The sequence below is a fragment of the Macrobrachium rosenbergii genome, chromosome 21, assembly GCF_040412425.1.
Source record: "Macrobrachium rosenbergii isolate ZJJX-2024 chromosome 21, ASM4041242v1, whole genome shotgun sequence".
In the NCBI taxonomy this organism is placed as follows: domain Eukaryota; kingdom Metazoa; phylum Arthropoda; class Malacostraca; order Decapoda; family Palaemonidae; genus Macrobrachium; species Macrobrachium rosenbergii.
Window position 1 is genome coordinate 45517328 of NC_089761.1, and position 17453 is coordinate 45534780.

Genomic DNA, 17453 nt, shown 5'->3' on the forward strand with positions numbered 1-17453 from the left:
AAATTATAAGGTATCATAGGGTGTAATGTACTGTGAAGCATAACATATCGGAAAGTGTAATAAATCCAGATGAAGAGAGATAAATTTCTTATAAAAAATCTGTTGGAGTCCAAAATATCTTTATAGTGAAGAATGAGCCCTAAATTCTAAATTTATATATATATATATATATATATATATATATATATATATATATATATATATATATACTATATATATACATATATATGTATATATATACTTATATATATATATATATATGTATGTATATATATATATATATATATATATATATATATATATATATATATATATATATATGTAAAGAGACTCCAGGTATATTATCGGTGCTACTTTGGCTTGTTATCTACGCGTCACCTCCGAGGTCCTAGTACTAAACATGGAGGAAGCTCAATGGGACGCCGTGTTTAGTACTAGCCTCTCGGGTATCAGTGATATAGCTTATTAATATAATTTGTCGACCACACGATATAGAAACGAATGCATATAACACTTTGATCCCCTAGGGGCTAGTACTAAACACGGCATCCCATTGAGCCTCCGCTATGCTTACTACTAGCACCTATGAGGTGACGCGTAGATAACAAACCAGTACACCATATTATCATTACTGATTTACTGTAATGAACAGGCTACATTAACCACCACTGTACTTTACAACCCATAGATATTTTACCAGTAAAATACTTTTGTGAAAATCTTAAGTTAATCTTGAAAATAAATCGTTGCGAGATTGAGACTTATGGAATTACTTTTCCCTCCCGCCCTGACACAGATAGCTCAGTCTTCTCAGACTTCGAACTTATTTTTGTACAGGCAACTGTTTGTGACATATGCATTCATATATATATATATATATATATATATATATATATATATATATATATATATATATATATATATATACATATATTATATATGTAGATATGATATGTATCTGAAATTTAGGCCCATATTATACTATATATATATATATATATATATATATATATATATATATATATGTGTGTGTGTGTGTGTATGTATATATGATGTGTGTGTGTATGTGTATGTGAAATTAAGACCCATAGAACACAGATTAACAAAAAAAAAAAATCACATAATTCAACTGACAGTATTACAGTCCTGATCACTGGTGAATTTGGAAAGCCAATAGGTGACAAGCGTACCGAATAGGCCAGAGTGAAATAGTGACGTTGGAAGGATTAGAAATGAAGGTGGTACTGTGATAGCAGGAGCCAACCCTGGTTCTTGGGTCGAGGGAATTGTCACACTGCATTTGAATTCTTGCTTTTGATCTTGAATCGTTTTGACTGCACTTGTCCACATATTGTGCTACAGTTTCATTATAGAATTTGTGTATCTCTGAAGATAGCAATAAATTAACTGCTGAAACAGTTGTTGGCAGAAGTTAATAAACGAAAGTAGAGAAACAGTTTCTCTTTTTCCTATAAATGTTTAGCCTTGAGGATAAGAAAAGATACAGGAAATTAGAGAATTACTGTCCCAGAATAATAGATATCACAAGCTGATCAGTATTCAGCAAGAATTGCTTAGGAGGAAGACTGCGCCAAACACACACACACACACACAACAACACACACACACACACACACACACACACACACACATATACACACATATATATATATATATATATATATATATATATATATATATATATATATATATATATATATATATATATATATAAAGAAGTAAAGAACATTCCATTATTTGAAAGATCAGACATATTATTCTTTAAGTTTTTGGCTGGACACGCTGTCAACCTTGTCTACATTACCAATATACCACTGGTTAATATTTCTTTCAAAATTGTTTTGAAGCATACTAAAGCCATTACATATTATTATTATTATTATTATTATTATTATTATTATTATTATTATTATTATTATTATTATTATTCAGAAGATGAAACCTATTCATATGGAACAAGCCCACAGGGGCCGCTGACTTGAATTTTCAGGTTATTGCCAGATCCCAAGTAGCCTATTGCGCTTCGAATCTTCTGTTTTTTGTTATTGGGTAGTAATTGTCGTGCCCACCTCCATTGCTTTCTCATGTCAAAATGCGGGACTTTTTTTTATTTTAATTTGCTTTCCTTATTCACATAATATATTTTTTCCTCGTTTCTTCGTCCTGAATGCTACATTTCAACCATTCATTGGCTTAATCTCCTCTCATGCAGCGTCTTGTCCCTCGTCCCAGCGTAGTTATTTTAGAGGTAAATGGAAAATTACTCATTTTCGAACGTTTCTAACTTTCCTTCATTCTTACGTAAAGAATCATCCATCAACTCAAGAACTCTTTACGATGTAATTTTCAGTATTGCTTTGATACTATTACAGAATTATCATTCACTTTAAGAACACTTTCTTTCTCAGTGTATTTATTTGTTCAAAAAAGTCATTCCCTGTCTCTGCCGATATCTAGGTCACTCCCACACACACGCACGCAAAATGATTAATTCCATCACTGCCATGGCCTAATTTCTCGTGAAAACCTAATTCACTTCTACTTTCATTTTCAGTTGAGTTAAAGATGAATTTTATCTTCTTTTTTTATGACAATCCCTTCCCTAAAATAAACACGACTGGAAAGTCTCCTATTTGGCAAAACCGTTCGGGACTATATGCCCACTTCAGTTATCCTTACGATATTCTACACACACACACACACACACACACACACACACACACACACACACACACACACACATATATATATATATATATATATATATATATATATATATATATATATATATATATATATATATATAAACCTAATTTGAAATCAATACGGGCAGGAGTGAATATTATCATATATATCTCTTCATAGCTGAATGGAAAATATATCATGCTTGTATCAAACCCAGGAGACATTTCAGTCCAGAACCAGGTGAACTTGTCATATGAAATCAACTGGGCAGAAGTTATTCCTAAGGTAAATTTGACATTATATATATTATGGCTCTTCAGGGGAAAAAAGTGAATGGACAAACTGTTATACTATATATACATATTTATATATGTGTCTATAAACACAGAAGATATATATATATAATCATATATATATATAGGTGAACTATATATATATATATGTCATATGTATATATATATATATACTGTATATGCACTGGCGAGAAAGTTATTCCCAAAGTAAATTTGACATTAAGGGGTATTTATGGCTCAATGAGAGTAGAGGAAAAAGTAAGTGTCAATCAGTGACAAACTATTATATTATATATATATATATATATATATATATATATATATATATATATATATATACTGTATATATATGTATATATATATATATGTACATATATATATATATATATATATATATATATATATATATATATATATATATATATATATATAGAGAGAGAGAGAGAGAGAGAGAGAGAGAGAGAGAGAGAGAGAGAGAGAGAGAGAGAGAGAGAGAGAGAGAATGCAACAATAACAGGTCATGCATGTGCAGTTTGAGCGTAACATCCCCTGAAATGAGGTCTTCGAGTTATTTCGACGACGTAAACGAGAGAAACAATGAGCCCAGTAACTTGAATGTTTGGCTAAGAGAGCCTGACCCTGCATTTGGAACCTTGATTTCACAAAGAATAATAAACAGCAGGTCAGCACAACAGCACCAAGCTATTGAAGACTCATCAGACAGTGTCTTCCTTCGCTACAGTCAAGTTGCCACGAATTTTCAAAAGGATATACCGGGTTAAGGTAACTGGAGATCTTACTGATTTTTCGTCAAGATTTCAATCTCACCCATTCTGTCTGAACAGAGAGCGGTTTCATCAGTTTGAAAGATCCCAAATTTCTGTTGTTCACTAATGCTGGTCCGCTGGTATAGTGGTTAGTGTCGTGGCATGCCACTCAGATGGTTCTGTATCGTGATCCAGTTACTGCTGCGGCGTGGGGTCTGCGGTGGGAGGTTGAAACCAATAATATTCTTTGGAAGCTTGAATTTCAAGTCAGTGGTCCCTGTGTGCTCGTTCCACGTAAATAGGTTTTATCGGGTGAAATAATAATAATTAATAATAATGAAGTATAGTACTGGGATTATCACATACATCCCCAGGTAGGCAAATCTGAAAGAGATTATAAATCTCAAGGTATTGAACAACATTCATTAGACCTTGCTACACAGTGCCATGTCACGACACCAGATATCAAAGAAGACACGAATGCAAATAAAATCGATAAACGGAAGCATCGTCACTCTTGAGATTGATGAAGATAAGGTGACGTGAGTGACATTTGTAATCAGGATAAATACCCTCTAAATGAAAACGGTAGAGAAACTAAGAAAAACACAAGAAAGAATTCATGCGCGCAATCCCGAGGCTACCAACTAATGGTACCACATTTTCCTATTATTTTTGTATCTACTCTCTATTATTTTTTATTATTTTAATTTGTTATTTTATTATTATTATTATTATTATTATTATTATTATTATTATTATTATTATTATTATTATTATTATTATTATTATTATTATTATTACGGCTGAGTCTGCGACCTCAGAAATTAACCAGAGTATGGATATCGATATTTTCCAGCGAAAAATCTCGTAGCGTATCTGCGATAAGCATATTTTTCAATTTGGGTTCGTCTGGAAACTAATGCGTCAAACAAAACGGGTTCAGGTGCTAGGATTTTACCTATCCTAGCATCTAAACCCATTTTGTTTGACGCAAGGGTTCGTCTGGGAACTAATGAGTCAAACAAAATGGATTTAGATGCTAGGATAGGTAAAACCTGGCACCTAAACCCATCTTGTTTGACTCATTAGTTCCCAGACGAACCCAAATTGAAACATATGCTTATCGCAGACACACAAAGAGAATTTTCACTGGTAAATATTGATATCCATACTCAACTTAATTTCTGAGGTCGAAGACTCAGTCATATTAATAATAATAATAAAAAATAACAAATCTAAATAATAGAAGTAATAGAATATAGATACAAAAATAATAGAAAAATGCGGTACCATTAGTTGGTAACCTCGGGATTGCGCTTATGGATTCTTCCTAGGGTTTTCCTTAGTTTCTCTACCATTGTCATTTACAGGGACTTACCCAAAGCTGACTTTGGGGACAATTTTTGGAGATTTTATGTTTCAAGGGTAGCCAAAAGAATGTCAAAGCCGTTAAACTTCTCACTGCAGAACAAAATTTGGATAAACTAACCAATGAATTATGACTTATCCCAAATTCATGCACTATAAATGCCATTCATACCGGAGCTTTTCGAAAATAAGCAGATAACCTTTATCGTTCACTACGATAATAACTTTTGAATTAATGAGATTGTAACGGTTTTCTAAATCATCTGAAGCATCCTGGTGTCTATAGGAACAATGTAAAACTTCACAAACAATTGTAGTTCAAGTAGAGTTACCTAGAAATATAGCTTTCACAGGCAATGGCCAAATTGTATTGAAATATAGATGGATTTATAGTAAACGCCGGTAAAGAGTTCAGCATAGAACTTAATCTGTGCCATGCGGCTGGCAACGATGCAACTGGAACGACTTCACCTGTACGACAACAGACCAGTTTCACTGGAAGATGCATCGGTTACCTCTAATGTTTCAAGTGAATTCAACTGGGAAGGTAAAAGAATTAAAACGCAACTGATGCAGAGAATAGTACCATTCGTATATTTATCTACAGATGAGGTTGGGACATTCAAAACAGGAAAACACTCCAAAATAGTTGCAAGTGCCATGCCCTTGGCATAAAGATCTTTCTTCCAAGACGATTTATTGCGAAAGGTTACAATATTGGCAAACTACGCGTTATCTCTCTCGTGCAAGCAAGTCTCGCGATAATTCAGTAGATTGGGAGGCGAACTGAAGTCTGGACCAAGCTCTAGAAAGTTCTGCCATATGAGCGCGGTTGTAGGGCACAAGAGGACGTATCTGTCTCAGCAAAGTATTGCAGGTAAGGACACTTTCTCCCAACTTTGTTTTTCAAAGCTCATCCATTCTCAGCGAAATTTCTGAGTGAATAAGCTTCTTAGCGTTCAACAGATGCCATAGATTTGACATGGAAGAAGCAGTGGTATAATTAACAAATTAGCAAAATATATTTGACCTAGTACAACAAATCCCTCGAACTTTCGTAGGTTATCAGTACCAAAGCTTTTATTAATGAGTAAGCACTACATAGCGATCATACACAAAGATTTTTAAGAAGAAAAAATAAGAGACAAGTAGTTCTGGTCTACATTAGAAATCACTGACGAAAGTGAAACCCTCAGAATACGAGATTTAGCTTTAGTTTTAAAGGAAATGTAAAGGACACTCTCATGCCATAAACAGCAGGAAAAATGTCCCGGATATTCCAAGATGCGTCTCGGATTTTGCATGGGAACACGATTGATTGAAGGGTAAATGCCCCATGGTCCCAAAACTATTCTATGTATATATATACATGTATACGTACGCATATATATATATATAAATATATATATATATGCATACATATATATGTATACATATATATGTGCATATATACATACATACATATGTATGTGTATATATACATACATATATATATACACACATTCAGCTACGTCCCACATAGCCTAAACAATCCTAGATTTGTATCCAACAGAACAATTTTATTTCGAAGCGAATAATTGTGACGCCAGATAACCCACAATTAATCAATCGAAGCGAATAAAAGTTAGAAAAGCAACCCACATTACCTAAAAATAGTTTCGGGCAGAGAGGAAAAAAGTATTCGTTGGTAACACAAAAAGAGGTATTTATAGAAACCATAAAAAAGAAATATTGATGCGACAGTTGAATTAGAAAAGTTAGCCATGGCTAATATTAATTAAGTCTTACATATACTGGTTAGGTGATGCGACAAACTCATGCCTCTTTCATTACCCAAGCGTCCTCATGCGTTAATGGGTCTTCAACCTTTATGACGTCATCGTAAGGTTGCGTTCTATAAACACGGACTAGCAGAATCACGTAAATCTTAATGAAAAAGAAAAGCTTCCTATTTGTAGCCCTTGAAAATTGCTTTCCTCCTAGTAAATAAATTTAAGTTCTCCGGTAATTTCAGCTGAGGTTCTGCTTTCCTGGGTGAATTCTACTGGACTAATTATTTTTTTTTTCTATCAAGCGTTAAATAGACTCTCTTTACCTGCAGCAAACAATAGACTGGTTGTGACCACGTAGATATTTTTTAACGGTAGAAGACGAATATCGCAGCATATGCACTGAAAAGAGTACTAAACAAAATAATGCATAACAACGGAGGTTTTCCGTAGAAGTTTACTGACGACGCTGAAAGCTGACAACTGGATATGTTGACAGTATCAGAACAATGCTGTCATTGCTATTGTTGTCTAGACTTATCTATATTCTTTTAATGATTTTTTGCTCTTCTTACCCCCAAGATAATGACGTCGTATTTAGAAAGTCGTTACTTAACTAACTCCCCTACGGTTGAGTGCATATTACCCTCACTCTCCTCTATATCGCAGCCATTCATCACTAAATGGGTAAACCAGTGATTGCAGATAATATTTCAAAATAAAATCTAATTCAAACAGATTTCACACATTCTTTTCTAGCAACGCATCAGTGTGACTGTTGCGGTGCTCTTTAGCATGTGCTGATTTTATCTAGAAGCGTCTGAAAATGAGCGTGATAGCGATGCCACTATTTGGTTGTTTGTTTAATACATCAAACTTTAAAACAAAGCGTATAAATCTGGAAATTCCACTCGGGGCAATTGTTCTTCCAAAACTATTTCACTTGTTTCACTTCTCTCCAGTAATGGATGGATTTGACGTCACTTCCACAGGCACAAATAGGCCTATAAATCTCTACTGGCTCCTACATTCCTCACTTCCAGTCCTCGACCTTTAACATTATGCTCAAGTAATTTTATTGTGCTTGCTGGGACAAGCATTATCAGTAGGCTTTCTCTTCTCGCAGCTTGACTAGTGCATGAGACACTCGGGGTCTTCAAATGCATTCCTTTTTTTTCGAATATTATTTTTGAAGCTTGAAGTCTAGTGGTTATAACACTCGCCACAATAGTGAGGTAACCTGAGTGTCGTTCCCGGCTGTATATAAAATCTTTATATACAATAATATACACACATATGTACAGAATATAAACAGAATATATAATTATATATATATATACATTATATATATATATATATATATATATATATATATATATATATATATATATTGCTAGAATTATTTATTAATACTTCTCACTTCGCCATATTTTCCTTTTGAGAAGTCAAATTCTGAGCCCAAGGAGAAAAGCCTTCTGCTACTCCTTGTTTTTCAAGCTTGAACCTGACAATAGATTCGTCAAGGTTTAAAGTACCCTTCCACCGTACTCCTACGCCTCGCCAAACCGTCGCTCGAAATTTATCTTCCTGATCTGCAGGCCAAAGATCTCTATTCTAAATAATGCCTTGTTCCTGGGAGACGTGCAAACTACCAGCTTACAGTATTCGAACACCAGTGAACTCTCTCACCTGACATGCCCGAGGCACTGAAAGCCAGCATTTCGGGGCAGGTCATACAAAGGTCAAGACAGAGGTCAAGCCAGAGAGACTCAGACGAACCACCATGGGAGGAGCATACGTAGCTCTTATCCAAGAATCCACCCCTGAGTACCCATTGAGAAGTCCACTTGACAGAGGCTCCATTGATGATGATTCACGCAATCTCCGCTCAGAATTTAAGGTAAAGTCTGGTTAGAAGGTTCTTCAGTCCATTCTTTTGTTCTTATTCTTGTTTCTGTTCCTTCCTTTTCCATGTGCTAAAACCCGTTGATTCTTTGTCGATATCAGTCATCAGTGTTAATCAGTGAATTGCCTGATCATAAATTGACGTCACCCTCCTTGAGCGTTCGGCAATTTCCCTTTGTACAGTTTAGATTGTGCTTTAATTTATCGAGAATTAATGCGCCCTTTCTCCACGTTTGCAGAAAGGTCGTATACCGCTGTATTCACCGCCTGCTCCACTGTACCCGCATCCGGCAACCAAGCCCATCAATTAACTCCTTGTTGTCTCAGTATTGCTATTTGGCCCTCTATTTATTAAGTTTCTACATCAGTTAACGTGATAAGTGCCAAGACCCCTGTGTAAATGGCTCCGTGTAATTTATTCTTCTGATTTATGTAAATATATGTAATTAACTTAGAACCAAGAATTTCTCTACTGAGTCCTTTCTCAAATTGAAATCTCATTTACAGTAAATATTCTTTGCTATATACGTGTTGATATTCAGTCAGTTGCAGCGACGACAGGGTAAGAGTAATAGATGAATAAACACTTATAACAATATAATATATATATAGAGAGAGAGACAGACAGACAGACAGACAGAAGGCCTCTTTAATAAATAACCTAATCACTGCATTTTTAGTGTTAAATCTTTCCGTACTTAGAATTTCAGGTAAATTTACCTTTCTTGCAATCATTTTCTTCAGTAATGCATGCGAAATGATGAACATATAACCAATAATTTTGCTTAGTTTTTTAGTTTAATTTCTTATTATTATCCCCTGTACTTCTTTTTATTCTAAAATATTTCTTTCTTTTCCTCTACAGGTTTCCGTCGAAAATTCAAAGTTGCGCTGAAGGCAATTGCCAAATACATCCTTAGGTCAACTTAAGAAACGGAAAACACCGACTGATGCACAAATAATGCTGTGACTGAATCTTGAGAACTACGTGACTGTTGCTTTCAAATTATGGTATCTAAATCATTGGACAACGCATGAAGCCATAACACTTTATAGATAAGATACTTGTACAAGCGTCCTTTTTGCATTTTCCCAGTTAAACTTGCGCAGGATTGTTATAAACTTATTCCAAATGAGCGCGGAAAGTAATTATTCTGCCAGAGATGTTGGAAACATTTCATTTCCATTTCATAATGGAACTGATTTCTCAGGAGAAACTTTGTCTTTTGGCTTGCACATAGTCGACGGTGCAATCATAATCGTTTACTTGGTCTTTTCCATAGGTATGGGTCTTTACCTGGGCAGGAAACACGAAACAGCGGCTGATTATTTTCTGGCAGGTCGATCAACAACTTGGCCTTTTATAGGCCTATCGTTGTTCGCCTCAGATGTTTCTAGCTCATCCCTAGTTGGTCTTGCAGGCGACGCGTATAGCACTGGAATTTCTGTTTTCAATTACGTGTGGATGGCGTCGGTTTCTTTGATATTCGTTGCAGTTTTCTTCATCCCCACCATCCTAAGACTAGAACTGTACACGATGCCGGAGTTTCTAGAACGCCGATACAACGCTGCAACGAGGTACTACTTGTCCAGTCTATCCGTGCTGATCAGCATCATTGGTAGCACAGCAAGTGGCTTGTTTGCTGGGTCTTTGGTCATGAATATGATTTTCCCGCAACTAAAGGTGTGGCACTCAGTAGCCATACTTGCAATGATATCTGGGGCATACACAGTCAGTGGGGGGTTGAAGGCTGTGATTTACACCGATGCTTTCCAGTCCGTGGTTCTACTTCTTGGCTCCGTGTTGATTTCAATATACGCCCTGATTGAGGCTGGTGGATGGAGCGCCGTAAGATCAGCAGTACCAGCTGAGGCTCTCAGTCTGATCAGACCAGTGGATGACCCTGGTGTGCCCTGGACAGGCCTCATATCAGGCGTTCCAATGCTTGGACTCTATTATTGGTGCTGCCACCAAACCATTGCCCAGAGAATTCTTAGTTCTAAGGATTCTAACCAAGGAAGACTGGGTTGTCTGTTAGCAGGTCTCCTCAGGATACCTGTGCTGTTCATAATGGTGTTACCAGGTACAATGGCTAGAGTTATCTACCCTGACCTACCGAAAGCTGATTTAGTTTATCCAACCCTGTTGTTTCAACTCTTACCTACGGGAGTCCGGGGAATTGTTTTATCGGGTTTCTTAGCTGCTCTAATGTCTCAGGTTGACTCAATTCTCAACTCGACTTCAACTCTAGTGACGATGGACTTCGTCAAGAAACTCAAACCCGACTTGAAAGACAAGCAGCTCCTGAACATCGGTAGGTTTGTGACTTTCCTCTCCATGGTAATCTCTGTTTGTTGGGCGCCAACGCTGCAGAATTTTTCGTCGCTCTACAAATTTTCACAGTCGCTTCTGTCGTACATGATACCGCCTGTTGTTGCTGTGTATATGGGCGGGTTCTTCTGGAAAGGGGCAAATGTCTACGGGGCTATTACGGCCCTCGTTCTTGGCAATATATGGGGAGTGGCACTCTTTGTAATCATTCGGGTTGTGGGATTATTCGAAATGCATTTTCTGCACGCGGCGAGCATTTTGTTCGCCCTGTCGGCTCTGTCACTGGTGGTCGTGAGTCTGACCGTCGCCAAACCTTGTTCGGAAGATCAGCTGAAAGTCACCTGGTCCACAGAACAGTTTGCTGAAGAGATTAAATCTTTCAAGGAATTGCCACTCTGGAAAAATTACTTTCTTTATTGCATCCTACTGATAATCGCGACTCTTATCGTGATATGCTTCTTTTGGTGAATAACAGTAAAGAAGGAAGTTGACGAGATTAGAACATTGTTACGAAGATGACTGAAAAATAATTTTGCAGTGAACTAACCATGAGCCCTACCATTGCTTTTATTTGTATCTATCATAGTATTTCTTTTATTTATGCTAATTGTCATGTTGATTTATGGAAGAACAACGTTGTTTATTAAAGTATGATTAAGAATCGTAAGATTTTTTTATTTAAATCCTTACAACTTCATAACCATTGCCTGTATTTTAGGAGACTAGGTCTTTTTTTTTTCATCGCCTCCTTTGGCAAACCATTTTGATACAAGAGTAAACAGATGAGCGTAAAAAAATATTATCAATTAATAAAATATATCAACAAGTCAGGCTTTTCATCTTTTTTTTTTCTCAAACGTCTAAGGCATCGAATTCTTTGATTTCCCACTTTCTCTCTCTCTCTCTCTCTCTCTCTCTCTCTCTCTCTCTCTCTCTCTCTCTCTCTCTCTCTCTCACACACACACACACACACACAAGCACACTTGACCATGAAAACAAGTTTCCTTATTCATAAACAGGTTTTATTAACATTATGTTCTGCCACAACGGCACATCTAGAAGTTGCTTCTACGAGGTTCCTTGAAACCCCCCCTCTCTCTCTCTCTCTCTCTCTCTCTCTCTCTCTCTCTTCACACACACACACAGTTAAGGGTGTTAATTTCGTTTCTTATATACACAGTAGGTGATTACAGAAATAAATTACGAGTTTCGGTTATGATTCCCAAATAGTAATACTATTTCCATTGAAAAGATGACATAATAAATAATGATAATTACTACCATCACCATCGTTATTATTATCAGTAGTCATAGAAGTAGAAACCATTATTATCAGTAGTAATAGTAATAGAAGCCATTGGCGTTTCTGTAATGAACAGGAAATATTTTGCTTACAGCGGTAAGGTTTCGAAACCATCCAAACATGTAGGTCTGATGAACACAACATGAGAGAGAGAGAGAGAGAGAATAGAAGCTGTTAGCAGCACAGTTTATTTAGCGTGGATTGATACGTTCCTAATGATCTGTTAATGTCGGAATATATAGGGTCTAATGCTCTAGACATTTTCTGCAGAAGAGGATTCATCTTTGGTTCAGCTGCGCGTGTGTGTGTGTGTATGTGCGTGCGTATGTGAGAAAGAAAGAGAGGCATTACAAGGAACCTCATAAAAGCAACTCCTAGACTGTTCTGTCTAATCGAAAGAGATCCTCGAATTCTCCCTCAGCGAAAGGTATTCGACGACATCAACACCGAGCGTCCGTTACAGGGTTCCAAACCATTATACCGCCATACTGCTTCTCCCAGGAAGTCCGCCTTATTTGGCCAAGATTAAAGAGGGTGATCGTGCGTTTTGTAAAGGAAGTCATTCTTCATCATTCCCAGAGAATTATTATTGTTACCATTATTTTAAACGGACCCTTGAGTCCTTTTCGGGCTACAAGAGGATTGTCCCGATGTCCTTGTTCCTAAATAACCGGTGAAAATGCCCTACAGAGTTAGCCTAGATCACTGTAAGTAACCCCGTCCCCAACACCCTTTTAATCTCGGTGGGGCATCGTGATTATATCAGTTACTTGATGCAAAATTTGGCGTTAAGGTGTGAAGCGATGCCTAGAAAAGAGAGCGAGAGAGCCGGATTCAGTAGGCCTATGATTGTCTGGACCTCGGATTTGAATCTGACTCATTTCATAACACTGTCATAAATAATCCTTTGCTTACACGTTTGTAATCAGTGACTTATTCCTTCCGTCCACTATAAAAGAAGGATTGGGGATTTTCTTTCTACTTACGTTTCCCCTGCTTAAATATAACATTTCATCCTTTAAAAGACCAAAGGGTCTATCCATTCCTTAGTGGTTTAGCCAAGTCCTTCTTCCTTCTCTTCCTATTCTCCTTTGGGCCTTGGTTAGAAAAGGACATGAAGTTTATGGGAAGTTGCGAACTCGAGATTCAACCGTTTTGATCAGTGCGTCATCCCATTTACTTCTAGTAGCCCGAACTTTCTACTTTCCTCTGTTTCCCAAATAGTTTGGCTGGCATCTTTCTTTCATTTACAGATCAGAAAGAAGTTACTGATAACGATGATAACGGTGTTTATAATAAGAAAGTTGGAATAGAGAAAAGATTATATATAATATTCTATACACATCTCTCTCTCTCTCTCTCTCTCTCTCTCTCTCTCTCTCTCTCTCTCTCTCTCTCAAAAACAAAGGAAGCAAGATATATAAAAAAACATATAAATAGGACTGAGGCAGAAATAATCGTAGCAAGTGGAGGATAAAGTTGGCGAGACTTCCGAGAAAGTTTAAGCAGTGACGTTAAAGTCATACACCTTTGAATAGGACAAACTTTTAATTTCCTAAGGAAAAATTCCACACAATGTTACTTGTCATATCATTTCCACATTTCCATATATATATATATATATATATATATATATATATATATATATATATATATATATATATATATATATATATATATATATAGTATATATATACATACAGTATATATATATTTATATATATTATATATATACATATATATATATTATATTATATATATATTATATATAATCATATATATAATATATATATATATATATATATATATATATATATATATATATATATATATATATATATATATATATATATATATATATAATTTTCTATGAATTCTCGATTATTACCGCATGGGTATATCTCTAAAAACTTGCCAGATTAACCCATCACCCACGGACATTTCAGACTCAGAATAATTATAAATTCTTATCTCATTTGTCAGGTGTGATGTCTTGATAAGTCATTCATTCCCCCAACTATGTAACATTTGATCGCATATTTAAGGACAGATTTGATTAGGCATCAACGAAAGAGCAAAAATCCAACTAATACTCTTTTTACACAAAAAAATCAATTCATGTAACTGACACGATTCTTCTGACAAAGTGACAAGGTCCTCATTAAATTAAAATGAAATTTATATGAATCGTTTTTGGTAAAAACAAATAAAAAAATTTATAAGTTAATAACCCTAGTCTTATGAGTAAAACAAAATATATAATGTGACAGTGGACCCCGTTTTTCAGTAGCAACAAACTAAACATAAGCATTATTAATGACAATACTCTTTCGGCACGAAACAATAACAAATGGATCTGATGCCATAACTGAACGCAGAAAGGTTTATACGCAAATAACATGGTCATTTTGACATAAACAAGACCAAATTTAAGCGCAACAAAGATTATGTTGGCGTTAACAAAGCAAAATTTGTATGCAATTGCCATGATGATTTTGTAAAAAAAAAAAAAAAGCTTAATGTTTTACCACTTCGCGTGAGACACTTTTTTTTTTTTGCAACCTGACGTTTTAAACAACTTTGGGAATGACAGACAAGCGAGGGTTGCAAATGGGGTTTCTACTCCAGCCCAGCAGAGTGGACAAACAGTTTCAAAGTTGACATCAAGGGTGGGAAAAAATAAATCCTTGAGAGGTCCTACGAAATAGGCCGATAGCAAGTCTCCCTCTGACTTGGGTTGCTTTACTGGTGCTTTAGCCAGAAATCTTAGCTTCAGTTGTCATTTTCATCTTGATTAAGCCCCGGCCCACTTTTTCCTTTTCCTCTTTATTTTGGCCCTGGATTAGAAAATGTTATTGAACTGGCCACCCCATTGGCATTTTCTCATGAAAAAAAGCAATTTTCATTGAGGTCACAGTTTATGATCGGTGGAGGACACCATCAATCAACTGATGCTCAGATCTTCGTCTGTCTCTCTGCGTTGTTGTAGTTGTTGACTGAGCTGGCCTTAGGCCAGAACAACAGGCCCTTGCTCTCTCTCATAAATGATCCCCATCATTGGGCATGAGCTTGAAGGTCGACCTTCAAGTTCCAGTATCCATTCAGGCATCTATGATTAACTGGACCCATGACTCAAGTTTCCGCGCTCATTCACGGACCCCTTGCCAACAGGTGTCATTTATTGCCAGATGATGCTGTCGCAGGTGTTTCTTGTGATCAGGTGTTATTCACTTGGCTAAGTTCCTATGTATGGAGGTGGAAAAGGAGAACACAGAGGATGGGTTATCATTGGCACTTGATATTCCAGTTGACAAAAGTCATTGACTTAAAGTGTCAACGGTTCGCTTTTTCGAACCAGGAAATGAAAATATTTCTAAATATTGGCATATTATTCAAAATACTGTTTGAACAAGAACAGAAAAAAAGGTAGGGATGTTTATATGCCATGGGATTACTTCATTTCAGAATAACAAAAATGGTAACTATTATAACATCGTTCCTCTTCAGAGACCTTGAAAAAAAATAGTGATTTGCAATAATCATCTCTTTCTTACTTGTAGGAATTCTGCCTTGTCATTTGTCCTTGACATCCGATTCAAGCAAGAAAATTTCCAGAATAAAAAAAAAGAAGCTAAAATCATGTATCATAACTAGCCTAAATCATACACGGCTGAATGAATATTTTGCCCATAAGGATAGATGACAAAGGACATGCAGTTTCGTCCACCAATAATCATAACAATAATAAAACTCAGCAACTCAACTGGCATTGTTTGCGTACAACAGAGGAACACTGGCAACAGAAAACAGTTCTTGTGTTTACGTTCGGAGGCAAGCATAATAAAAAAAAGGTGCTGCAGTATTCCCTATCCAGCCCTGGAGGAAATTATAAAGTATCAAGTGATTTTGCTTTAATACTAAACTGGATTCGAATGAAATCTGTACTAAACATAACAAGGTTTGCGAATAATGAAATGAATGAAGCTATTAAAGGACATAAAAAAGTGACAAGATGGTAGAGCTGCTTTAACGCATTTCCGCTATACTGAGCGGCTGCTCTTGGACGAATCCCCTTAGTTCACGAGCTTAGCAGTAAAGGAGACATTTTCAGAAGGTCTCGAAGCGAGCGCATGAAAACCTCCTCCACTTCAGAACAGTTTACTAAAAAGATAGTGAAATACAAAAGCGACTCTCGTAGTTAAAACAGGTGAGGAAATGTGTTCTTGCAGTGTATCTCTTAACTTTGTCTGTATGACAGCATATACGAACACACACACACGTACTTCAGCGGTATCGTCTCTTCTTCATTTGTTTCCCCGTAGGATTCAAGGCCTATAGTGGAAAGCGTATTCACAAAATGTGAGGTGTTCTATAAATTCAAACATCATTTTGATTTATAAAAATGCATGTTTCTAGTGAAAGCCCGCAGCTTGTTTGAAAATCTCGTTTAACTGCTTTACCTTCAACGATTATTTATACTGATGCAATATATGCTATAGGATGCGTCTTCGCTTATGGTCAGGAAACTGAATTTGTCATAAAATTCCACAAAATTCATCAAGATTGACTATCATGGAGTCGACGAACCCAAAGCAGTTATTTACCATGCATGTTTGTGCATGTGTCTGTATGTGTGAGGACTGCGAAGTTACGCTGTGGCCTTCAGAAATAACATCCCCCGATAACTATCTCTGGAATTCAAATCATTCCTCTGTATCGCTGGCATGCAACCGGAAGCTTGCAGTCGGATCAAAAACTTCAAGACTTCAGGGATTGTATCGTGCCTTCATTGTATGCAAAAATTTACGTCATATCTGAGGTATTAACCCGGTATGTATCCACCTACGCGTCACCTCTTAGGTGCTAGTACTAAATATGGCAGAAGCTCAGTGGGACGCAGTGTTTAGTACTAGCCCCTCTGGGATCAAAGATGTCGTTTATTTATACGAGCATATAGAAACTGGTGTATATAATACTTTGATCTCTGAGGGTTAGTACTAAACAAGG

At 36.3% G+C, this 17453-nt stretch overlaps 1 protein-coding gene across 11 annotated transcripts in view; it reads left to right on the forward strand.

Moving 5' to 3' along the window:
* Positions 1 to 3669: 3669 nt before the first annotated feature.
* Positions 3670 to 17453, forward strand: part of LOC136850126 (sodium/mannose cotransporter SLC5A10-like) — a 30579-nt gene continuing 16795 nt past the window's right edge. For 3 of the 11 annotated variants that reach the window (XM_067123699.1, XM_067123698.1, XM_067123700.1), the window contains exon 1: positions 3670 to 3782. Coding sequence is in view for 3 of the 11 variants with exons in the window: in XM_067123695.1 (XP_066979796.1) it covers positions 9944 to 11611 (1668 nt within the window). In the remaining 8 variants the exon portion in view is untranslated. Of the gene's footprint in view, positions 3783 to 5079; positions 6015 to 8364; positions 8807 to 9676; positions 11804 to 16632; positions 16654 to 17453 lie in introns of those variants that run through there. The other 8 variants (XM_067123702.1, XM_067123708.1, XM_067123695.1 and 5 more) reach the window with 7 other exon arrangements.